We start from the raw sequence: 12240 nt of genomic DNA on the forward strand, positions 1-12240 counted from the left end.
AAATGAAATTTGCTGAAGTGAGACAACCCCTTTAATGCGGCCCTCCAAAATCACAAGATCTATATACGCATGTGTGTTAACCCTGCCACATCCGTAGCAAAATATGTACAATCTACCATCGGTCAATCACTCTAGAAGTCTTCAACTACGTCATCCACTATTCTGCAGTCCTATGTGAAACTGGCAGCCAGCACCACTCATTGTAAAGTCATGAGCTCATCTGTACATATGCAGATAAGCAGATACAAGAAGTCATTGTAATTAGCATGTCCGGCCCCGTGCTCCACAGGGAAGCAGAACAGACACATTCCTCCTTTATAAGTAGCAGACAATACTCAGCTCTGCTGTGCGGCTGCCACTCCTCTACATGCCCAGCACAGCCCCATAACAGGCAGGACCAGATTCCTCCCAGTAATGTGAATGTGAAGCACTAGGTCATTCTCCAAACACTGCCTTCAATGGAAGTGACTGGCCCATGAGACTGCGGGCACTGCTGGGTCACAGAGGGAAAGAGACGTCCAGCATGGCTACACCATACACCGACTGAGGGCAATACCACGGAGGTAAGTGACGCCTCTACGTGTACTTACTGGATGTTGGGTGCTGTTTATTATCTAATATTTGGTTTGTAGATATATTATTACATCGGGCAGTACATTCTATCGTATCTAGACATCTGTTATCAGCAGTTTCTGCCGGGCGAGGGCAGCTGTAGGGTTCGGCAGGGCGGACGACATGAGGATTCGAAGAAATCCTTGCCATAATCGCCAGAAAGTTTAGTGCCTCTTGTGCCTATTACAGGGAACGTCATAGGGCAAGATACTAAAATAATAAATCATAAAACGTATATACACAGGGCACAAAATAGGCCAAGTGTGTGTTGTATACATCGCGGGGAACTTATTGTGAGGAGAACATTTGAAGTCAGTTTTGCTCGAGTCTGCATTGGACGACTTTATTCCACATTCATCAAATGTCGCTTGTCCTAAAACCGGACACTTTTGTCTAGAAAAGCTCCTCCAGTTCTCCTACTCCGCCATCCTACTGGAGGGAGAGTGAGACTTTTTTGCAGCTTTTTAAAAAAAAGTCTCGGTGACGAATCTGGAGTGAAGCTCATTAATATAGCTAATCCCGCCGACTTTCCCAGCCATATTTAAAAACTGAATAAGTGGTGCAAAATGCAAAAAGTAAAAAAAAAATTATGAGAGTCCCAAAAGCTTTATTTTCCGGCATAAAGGCGTGATAAATCAGGGCCTATGTATCGTGTATGAAGGGACAAATGGCAGATGGACGTATAGAGAGCCGTTTATTACAAGTCTATTAATAAATGAAAAAGGTTTAGGAAAAAAGAAAACTTAGAGGTTTGATGACAAGCGGCTGATACTCTGTAGTGTTTCCACTGCAGAACTGCTTGTAGAAAATCTGCAAAGTTACCAGCAAAGCAGCTGAAATTTTAGTAAGGCCTCTTGCACACAAACGTTTTTTTTTTCCGTTTACGGGCCGTTTTTTGCGTTACGTATACGGAACCATTCATTTCAATGGTTCCGCAAAAAAAAACACGTATGCGTTCCGTATTTCCATTTCGTTGAAAGATAGAACATGTCCTATTATTAGAAACCTAGAATGTGTTGGCAGATAAGAACCATTTGGCCCATCTAGTCTGCCCAATATACTGAATACTATGAATAGCCCCTGGCCCTATCTTATATGAAGGATGTCCTTATGCCTATCCCATGCATGCTTAAACCCCTCCACTGTATTTGCAGCTACCACTTCTGCAGGAAGGCTATTCCATGCATCCACTACTCTCTCAGTAAAGTAATACTTCCTGATATTACTTTTAAACCTTTGCCCCTCTAATTTAAAACTATGTCCTCTTGTAGCAGTTTTTCTTCTTTTAAATATTCTCTCCTCTTTTACCTTGCTGATTCCCTTTATGTATTTAAAAGTTTCTATCATATCCCCTCTGTCTCGTCTTTCTTCCAAGCTATACATGTTAAGGTCCTGTAATCTTTCCTGGTAAGTTTTATCCTGCAATCCATGTACCAGTTTAGTAGCTCTTCTCTGAACTCTCTCCAAAGTAACAATATCCTCAGTATCAATAATTATTGCCCGCAAATCACGTTCCGTGGCTCCATTCAAATCAATGGGTCTGCAAAAAAAAAAAAAACTGAACATGAATGCATTCCGTATGTCTTCCGTATCCGTTACGTTTTTGCGGAACTATCTATTGAAAATGTTATGCCCAGCCCAATTTTTCTATGCAATTACTGTATGCGCCATACGGAAGAACGGAATAACGGAACCGGAAACAATACTGAACAAAAAAAAAACTGATCCGGGAAAAACGGCCCGCAGAACACTGAAAGACATAGGGTCGTGTGCAGGAGTCATGCTGTGGAGACTGACCTGCAGTGCGGATTACAAATCCACACTTTATCAATTTATTTAGGATTATTATTTTTCGTTGGGTGAAATCCATCCAATGGGGCTCACAATTCAAGTTCCATGAAAAATCCACATGCGTGGCCTCTTTCACCTTTGTGTCCGTGATTATAGATCCCTCAAGTACATTGCAGTCTAAGGGTCTGTGAAAACCACAGACAGTACAGATGCCCCCCGTGTTTGATCAGTGGTTTTCATGGATCGTTGCTAGAAAATGCTCTGGAAACTAATTTTCAGCCTAAGGGCTCATGCAGACGAACGTATTTTTTTGTCATCATGGACAAAGACGTGTGAATGAGGCCTAACACATGCAGATGTTTTAGTGCATATGGCCACTTCGTGTTCTGTATCCCAATATGGATGAGACGTGCCATAAATATCTAATTAGTGCAGATGAGGCCACCCGAACCCCTACTGATGGTGAAAACTGGAATCTCATGGTCAATACTTATTAGAAACACCTAGCAGCAGACGGGAGAAGAAAATCTAGATGGCAGGCACATTCCACGAAGCTACGCCACGAGCGGACAGCCGTCACAGCTTTAGGAAAACAATGGGAGGCAGACACCACGAAGCCGCCGGCGGAATTTAAATGCGGTATCAGTGCCAAAATTTCACCAGCAAATTCTGTCCCAAGGGGCAGAAAATCTGTTGTGCATTTGTCTAGGATTTCACCCAAACCACTGTGTCTTAGGGTCCATTCACACGTAAGTATTTTTCTATATCCCGAATTGCGGTCCGTTTTTTGCGGATCCGTTGTTCCTGAAAATGTCATCCGTATGTCATCCGTTTTTTTGCGGATCCATTGACTTTGTATTGTACCAGGATCCGATTTTGCGGATAATAATAGGACAAGTTTTATATTTTTTCGGACATGCGGAACGGAACAACGGAAACGGACAGCACGCATTGTGCTGTCCGTTTTTTTTCAGGACCCATTGAAAATGAATGGGTACGCAACTGGTCCGGATCTGTTCCCAAAAAAACTGAACTGATCCGGAAAGAAACAACGGACGTGTGAATGGACCCTTATTCCGATGGCGGGGTGCTCGGAGTCTGACCCCATTGATCTGATATCGATGGTCAATCCAGAGGAGAAGTTATCAATATGAAAAAACTGGATCAGCCCTCATTCACACAGCCACATTCTGGATCTAACACCTGGATCCCCTGACAAGCTTGCCGTGCCATAGATCCCTAAGCCTGCACATCTCCTTAGGGCCGTTTCACACAAGCGAGTCCATTGCGGGAATCATGCTCCGTGTGAGAGCACGATCCTCAGTTCTGGACCGGCATTAGGATTTATAATGCGATGTGCCTCTGCTTGACCTTAATTCTACAGGATCATAGTGACTTAAAGCAGTCGGTGTGATTCTGTAGCAGTAAGGTCAAGCAGAGGCACATAGCATTATAAATCAGTATAATGCCGTGCGCTCCTGCAAGTCCAGACAGAGGATCACGCTCACTCACAGAGCGCGATTCCCGCAACGAACTCGCTCGTGTGAAACAGCCCTTGAGTTGCACAGATGGTTATTCAGGTGAGACAGCGATCACGATTTCTCCAATATGTTTGTGAAAGCTCATCTGAGGTGCTAAATGGCTCCGCAGTCCCTTAACATGGTCATATACCATAGAAAATAGTTGGCTGCCACTAGATGTATGAAACCAGCAAGACCGTCCTTGTGTTCGGTGTATGGCCAGCTTTATGCTCAGCCACATCATCTCACTGGGTCATAATACTGAACATGTATGTCCAGCTTAGAGCGGTTTTCCCGAGTGTTTAACCGCTTTATTACTGGGCGATCTTCCATTTTTGTGTTTTTTTTTTCCATTCCCTGGGTTTCTGGAGCCATAACTTTGTTATTTTTCTATTCCCATATGTATGAGGACTTTTTTTTTTGTAGTTTCTAATTTGTAGTTTCTAATGGCACCATTTAATCTTGCATACATTGTAGTGGAAAGCTGGAAAGAAAATAAAAAATTTAAAATGAGATGAAGAAAAATTCAGAACTTTTCTACCATAGTTTTATGCGCTTAGTTTTTATGGCATTACTTATGTGGTAAAACCGATCTGTTACCTTTGTTCTTTGGGTCAGTAAGATTACAGAGATACCACATTGATTATATATACATACAAATTTTGAAAAAAAAAATTGGGTTTATTTGCTTCACCTTATTGCCACCCCCCTGAACTTTTTAATAGTACCGCCTACAGAGATGTATGAGGGCTCCTTTTTGCTGGTCGATCTGAAGTTTTTATTTTCTACCATTTTGGAGTTTGCGTGGCGTTTTGACCCCTTTTTTTTTTTTTTTTTAAGGATCTCTATGACATATCAAAAAGTTTTATGAAAACTCAAGAGACCCTTTAATGCAACAATCGCTTAGAAATAAAATAATAATAAAGATCTTTTGTTTGAGAATGACTTCCCCGAGCAGCTGTTGCTGAATCTGGATAAATAGGCAAAGGTAAGATCTGAAAAAAACATAACGGAACCCCTGTGATGCTAGAGGCGGTAGGGTCTGTGTACGGTACAACTGCAGTGTGACAGAGGGCAGGCCGGGTATGAACTCAACCAACTTTATTTACAAAACACAAAACTTGAGTTGCACAACCATTATACTACTAGACAGAGCACAATAGCGGGTTGCCACGAGCTTTTACACATGCCATGAATGCTCTGCATGTGAACCTTGTACACCCACCCAGGAGGATCTCCGGGAGAACTGAAATCAGCCTATAATGTAGTTAGGCTACTTTCACACTGGCGTTTTGGCTTTCAGTTTGTGAGATCCGTTCAGGGCTCTCAGAAGTGGTCCAAAACGTATCAGTTTTGCCCTAATGCATTCTGAATAGAAAAGGATCCGCTCAGAATCCATCAGTTTGCCTCCGTTCCGTCTCCATTCCGCTCTGGAGGCGGACACCAAAACGGTGCTTGCAGCATTTTGCTGTCCGCTTGACGAAACTGAGCCAAACGGATCCGTCCCGGCACACAATGTATGTCAATAGGGACGGATCCGTTTTCTCTGGCACAATAGAAAACAGATCTGTCCTCCATTGACTTGCAATGGTGTTCAAGACGGATCCGTCTTGGCTATGTTACAGATAATACAAACGGATTCGTTCATGACGGATGCATGCGGTTGTATTATTGTAACGGATCTGTTTTTGCAAATCCATGACGGATCCGCCCAAAACGCGAGTGTGAAAGTAGCCTTAGGTTAGTATTACCTGTGTTGCAGCAAATCTGTCCTTGAGGGCAGGGCACAGCAGCTACAGAAAGGTCTGAAGAAGTGCACAAGACATATTGTAAATCTCTACTGTCTGTTTAATCGGCACCGAAGACGTCATCCCAGTGCAATGCCCAGGGCTTGTGGTTTTCCTGCGTGTGGAGATCTAGTGCCATCACCCTCAAAGCACAACTTGTTGCCAGGCATGTACCTTAAAGGCTATGGCTACACAGCGACATGTACCGTGGGTCAAAAAAGGTGCAGCTAGACAGCGACATCTTGTTGCAGTCGCGCAACATTTTTTGTAAAGGGTATTGCACTGCAACTGCGGCTCGATAGTTGCACAAAAATCCAACTTGGATGGATTTTTTGGGACTGTCGTCTGTCGTGTAACAGTCGTAGCATGTCGCAGTGCAAAACCATTGACTATCATTACAAAAAAATGTTTTGGGGCTTTTCTGCATTGCTGTGTAGCCATAGCCTAAAAGACTTATGCCCTTTCGATAGTTTATTGATTGTAAGCTGATCATTGGGTACATTGCTGCCAGGACCCCTAGCAATCAGCAGTGATCTGTGGGGTCCTCAACAGCAACTGTTCAATCTCCCTGCAGCACCACCACAGGAGAGGTGAAGAATTACACAGTCTACTTAGAGGTCCCCGAGCTACTGCTGCAATGCACGAGATGCCTCGAGGTTTTGGGCTGTCTAATAGAGGAGGGTCCTAAATCGGCATCCTAACTCAGAATTTCCTAAAGGTAACATGCCCAATCCCTTCTTTCTGCTGATGTGCTGTTGGAGGAGAGTCAGGACACCCCATACACATTGTGCTGCTAATTGCCCTGCCCAATTAAGCAGGTTCAGATCACATGCATCTAATTTATAGGTCCAGCTTTAGTTTAAAATCCAACCAACACGGGTTCTCAATAGCCTTGTCATCAGAGGATAACGATCCACACACTTCTCTCTTCTCGTTCTAGGGATCAGTGGGGGTCAATCAATGTGTCTCCAGGACATTTCAAAAAGTTTGTGTAAAATGAATGACCCTCTAAGTTGTACTATAAAATTTCTAAGAAAAGCTACTCCACGTTCGAAGGTGATCACGTATACTCATATTACCAGATCATAAATCATAGAAAACACACACATTACATAAGCAACATTAAAGGGGTACTCAAGATAGGTCATCAATATGAGATTGTGGGGGTCCGACTCCCAGCAGCTATTTGAGGAAGCCACATGCTCACCAAAGCTCCAGTGAGCTCCACGGCCTCCTCACAGCATACCAAGCACAGCACCATCCATTGTAAAGCTGCTGTACTTGGTATGGAAGGTCAGCCCCATTCACTTGAATGATTGTGACGTCACTGGCCTAGGAAGAGACCTAAGCACCCACGTATCACCGCAGGCTCTTCATACAGCTGATCAATAAAGGTGCTGGGAGTCGGGCCCCACCAATCTGATATTGATCACCTATCCTAAGGATAGAACATAAAACATCAAAATCCTGGAGAACTTCTTCAAAACCACAATACAATTCTTGCATATAGGCAAGGACACCAATGGGTGACAGAGGGAGGCCTCTCCCTCTGAAATGCCTTAGATGCTGAGGTCACTATTGACCGCACCATCTAAGGCATGGATGTCAAACTCATGGCCCTCCAGATGTTGCAAAACTACAACTCCCATCATTCCCTGATAGCTGTAGTATGCCCAGGCATGATGGGAGTTGTAGTTTTGCAACAGCTGGAGGGCCACGAGTTTGACATCCCTGACTAAGGAATTAAACAGATGGGATCCCACCTGGCCTTAAGAGCAGGTGCCTGGCCGTCACTGCACAGCCATAAAAAGGTATATGTGCAGGTTTAAAGCGCATTAGGACCACAGTAAAAAAATCGGATTGGACAGAAATTGGTCAGATAAATGTACCCCAACCAGGGAGCAAAGATGGCTGCCCCGCTCTAACCAAGATACTTATCTCACTGGGGACTGTTTAATGTCTTCTTCACAGGGCTGGGGGATCCAGTAGGAGACTTCCTGCCGCCCGGCTGAATTGCGTGTTATTATAGTAACACAAGTTTGCTTTCACATGCCCTTAAACTGAACTTTATTCTGAGTCACCAGCTCTGGCCAGGATATCATAAACAAATCAGCCTTAAGTGCCATCTTTATAAACTAAAGGTTATGCCCAGTCACATAATGTACCCAAATGTCACAATTACAAGTCTGTCCGAGCATTCGCCCCACTCCATGTAACGCGGCTTTATCACGGGCTTCATGCGTAGTCAGGGGCGGACTGGGAGCTTAAAGTGGCCCTGGAAAAAAAAACTAAAAGAGGCCCCATGTTGTAGGTGGGTCCAAAATGACAAAAGACTGGGCAACACAAGCAGAGGGGGGCAGCAATACCGCAGTGTAGCACAAAATAGCGCCCCTGCAGAATCAAATTCAACACTGTAGCACAAATCGCTTGCGTCTTTTTCCATACCGTGTGCAATCTTTATGGCTGTTTTTTTTGTGGTTTTTTTTGCAAAGCAAAAGTGTGAGTACTATTTTTTTCCCCTATAGACAGGGGATGAAAAAACACTTGTGGGGGGGGAGGGGGGGGGGAGGAGTGCAACATGCTGCATTTAAAAAAAGGTCAGCGGCACAAAAACCCAACAGATTAGAAACCTTGTCTGCCCTGCATTTTACATAGACATCTGGTGCTAGTTTTCACCGCAAAACAGTATATGCAGAAAATGGCACAAAAATGGCAAAAGTGCTGAAAAATGCCACAAAATATCTGTGTATTTCCAGCTTTATGGAGTTTAATTTTTAGATTTTATTTTTTTTTTTAATAGAGATCTACAGAGAATGTGACATCAGAGGAGGTACATACTGTCCAGTTTGCCAAAAAATGTAAATGCACATAGAAAAACACACTGGGTCAGACATACTTAGGGCTCATGCTCATGAATGTAAAATAGCAGTCGGTAATGCATGGGCGCTGACTGTGTGCACTCTCTGGTGTGGATGCAGACCCAGTGACTTGAATGGGTTCATGATCTGCAAAATACAACAGGACAGGTCTTATCTTTTGTGGTGCAAATGCATGGACGAGAAAGCCTACTGAGGAGCTTCATAGTGCTTCCGATTTGTCCCTACATGTCCTATCTTTGGTCATATTTTTCTGATCGCGGACCACGGAGTGCACACGGCAGATTTCAGTCCGCAATACATGAGCCCCAAGACTGCTGGTACAAAAGGCTCCTCGTAGTATGAAGTCAATCTGCACATAATGCACCCGATTTATTATTGAAAGGCACAGGCCCCTTAATACAGTTGGCATATTTCCAGGCAGCTCAAAGCTGTACTAGTTATGAGCTGGCAGAGATTTGAAGTATCATTCACACCAGTTTCGGGCATAAATTACAGTAAATCGGTCAGGCTGCGTAAGGCCACGCGTCCCCTCCCACTGAGTCCTGCCCATTTTTCCCATCACTTTTGAAAAGTCGCAAGTCGCAAGATAAGTGAAAGGTCATAAATTATGCCGCAAATATGGCGAGAGCTAGAATCTATTCACAATAGTGGTATAAACTATTTGATAAATGTAAAAAGACAAAAAATAGCTCAAAAAAAGCATATGGTATTTAGTGCTTTTTTTTTCCATTGGTAAAAAAATTCAATGTCAAACCAAATTTAGACAAAAAGAGGAAAAAAAAAAAGGCAACGTGAACCTAGCTTCACTTTACTATGGTCCATGAAAAATCCATGTGAAGCAATGGAAACACACAATATTTTTAAGAAGAAAAAAAAAAGGGTATATGGCACTTATGGCTGGCTTTAGTTGTTGTTTTATCAGGAGAATGAAGAAAGACATATGGATTGACCTTAACGTTACAACGCACCATCCATAATGTTTTACTACTGTACATCTCAGGTGGCAAGTCCACCTTACTAGTCATACTAATCCAAGACGAACTGTGTGATTGTCAGGGAATGTAACCGCATGAAAAATCATAAGCAGAAGCCACGTAGTAATATGTCCCTTGTTTTGTTCATTTCCAGAACTTAAAGGCCATTTTACATCTGGATACATTTACGGATCAGTTAAGATGAAGGATCGTCTTCAAGAGCTAATGCAAAAATCAAAAGACTTGGAAGAGTCCAAGGAAACAGAGCATGTAGGAGAAGAAGCTATAGAGATCCAGCAAAAAGCGGTCGTCTTTGAGAGAGAACCTATCCTTCAGGGCTTCTTACACGAAATACGGAAGCTTCAAAATGATATTACGGATCTTTCGGAAAATGTGACTAAGTTTGGACAGCAGCAAAAAGTTCTCGTCTCCTCAATGAGAAGATTTAGCGTCCTAAAGAAAGAGAGCAATATAACAAAGGACATCAAGGTCCAAGCAGAAAGCATAAATAACCGTCTGGACACCTTATCTCAACAAGTTCGGAGAGCAGAAACCGAAACAGGGTCTTCATCTAGTCTTACCAGGATCCTTAAAAACCACCATGCTGCCCTGTTCAGAAGCTTCAAATCCATAATGCTCCGCTATAACGAGGCCATAACCAGCAAGCAGGCCAAATGTAAGACGTTCATCATAAGACAGCTGGAAGTGGCTGGCAAAGAGGTCAGTGAGGAGGAAGTGAACAAAATGCTGGAACAGGGCAAATGGGATATCTTCAACGAGAACCTCATCACGGAAGTCAAAATTACCAAGGGGCAACTGAACGAGATCGAGCAGAGACACAAAGAATTGATCAGTTTAGAGAATCAGATGAAGGACCTGAAAGACCTTTTTCTGCAAATTTCGATTTTAGTTGAGGAGCAAGGAGAAACTCTAAACAACATAGAAATGGCTACAAAGAACACAGAGGACTACGTCCAAAGCACCAATGAGAAGATTAAGTTGGCCGTGAAATACAAGAGGAGAAACCCATGCAAGATGCTGTTCTGCTGCTGCTGTCCTTGCTGTTAATTGGTCACTTGACTTTTGCTGTTTACATTATTTATTTTGACATTTTATAAGCTACAGATTTCATATCACATTTATTTTATATAGTTCATGTTGTACAATAAAAGTTATGTATTACCAGAGCTGAGAGACGTCAGTTCTCTGATGGCTTTTTTCTCTAAGACAAATGCAAGTCTTTGTTCACACTATAGCCTTCAGCTCTCCATTTCTTCTTTATGAAGTAAGCCTTTAAAGGGCACTTTGAACTTTTATCTTAATTTCAGGGCATCCACCACAGAATCATCAACATCCTGCTCCATGGAAAGTGCTATAAATGGAAGGGTGTTTCCTGCAAGGACACGCGGGCTCTCCTCTGCCTTCTCACGCACTGCATGGACTAAAAACTGGTGTTTAGACAATATCAATGGCCAGCACTTAGGAGGATACTATCCCTGATCTCCTAAAAACGTAGCCGATTTTCTTAAAGTATGCGTAACGGCTGTGCATCAGTGTAGAATCATAACTGAGAAGGAACTGGTGTTTTTTTGGGCTTCCATAATGTCTTCCTCAAACATACACTGAACAAAAATATAAACGCAACACTTTCGGTTTTGCTCCCATTTTGTATGAGCTGAACTCAAAGATCTGAAACATTTTCTACATACACAAAAGACCCATTACTCTCAAATATTGTTCACAAATCTGTCTAAATCTGTGTTAGTGAGCACTTCTCCTTTGCCAAGATAATCCATCCCACCTCACAGGTGTGGCATATCAAGGTGCTGATTAGACAGCATGAATATTGCACAGGTGTGCCTTAGACTGCCCACAATAAAAGGCCACTCTGAAATGTGCAGTTTGATCACACAGCACAATGCCACAGATGTCGCAACATTTGAGGGAACGTGCAATTGGCATGCTGACTGCAGGAATGTCTACCAGAGCTGTTGCCTGTGCAATGAATGTTCATTTCTCTACCATAAGCCGTCTCCAAAGGCGTTTCAGAGAATTTGGCAGTACTCCAACTGGCCTCACAACTGCAGACCAGCTAGATACATTTCTCTCACAAGCAGGGGGCATCTCCCTTCTGTGGAATCTGTCACTACTGTATGCAGTGACCTCACTTCCCACTCTGTTTGTTTTCATCTAGGGAGCTCAGAAAGCTGCTAAGGAGGGAGAGATCAGACAGGCTACTTTCACACTAGCGTTTTGGCTTTCCGTTTGTGAGATCCGTTCAGGGCTCTCAGAAGCGGTCCAAAATGGATCAGTTTTGCCCTAATGTAGGCATGCTCAACCTGCGGCCCTCCAGCTGTTGTAAAACTACAACTCCCAAAATGCCCTGCTGTAGGCTGATAGCTGTAAGCTGATCAGGCATGCTGGGAGTTGTAGTTTTGCAACAGCTGGAGGGCCGCAGGTTGAGCATGCCTGCCCTAATGCATTCTGAAAGGAAAAGGATCCGCTCAAAATGCATCAGTTTGCCTCCGTTCAGTCACCATTCCGCTCTGAAGGCGGACACCTAAACTCTGCCTGACGAAGCAGAGCCAAATGGATCCGTTTTCTCTGGCACAATAGAAAACTGATCCATTCCCCATTGACTTTCAATGTTATTCAAGACGGATCCGTCATGGCTATA

At 43.3% G+C, this 12240-nt stretch overlaps 2 protein-coding genes across 4 annotated transcripts in view; one reads left to right on the forward strand and one right to left on the reverse strand.

Moving 5' to 3' along the window:
• The window catches only part of LOC122930848 (ADP-ribosylation factor-like protein 13B), a 50326-nt gene that overhangs the window by 26595 nt on the left and 11491 nt on the right, over positions 1-12240 (reverse strand). The gene's annotated exons all lie outside the window — the stretch shown is intronic.
• Positions 331-11271, forward strand: LOC122930849 (syntaxin-19-like). Its single transcript, XM_044284502.1, has 2 exons — positions 331-563; positions 9718-11271. The coding sequence occupies exon 2, from the start codon at positions 9765-9767 to the stop codon at positions 10629-10631; it is 867 nt and encodes a 288-aa protein (XP_044140437.1). The 5' UTR covers positions 331-563; positions 9718-9764; the 3' UTR covers positions 10632-11271.

This window comes from Bufo gargarizans, chromosome 3 (genome assembly GCF_014858855.1).
Source record: "Bufo gargarizans isolate SCDJY-AF-19 chromosome 3, ASM1485885v1, whole genome shotgun sequence".
NCBI lineage: Eukaryota > Metazoa > Chordata > Amphibia > Anura > Bufonidae > Bufo > Bufo gargarizans.

Coding starts and splice junctions, on each gene's coding strand:
- LOC122930849 (XM_044284502.1), top strand. CDS start 9,765: ATGAAGGATCGTCTTCAAGAGCTAATGCAAAAATCAAAAGACTTGGAA.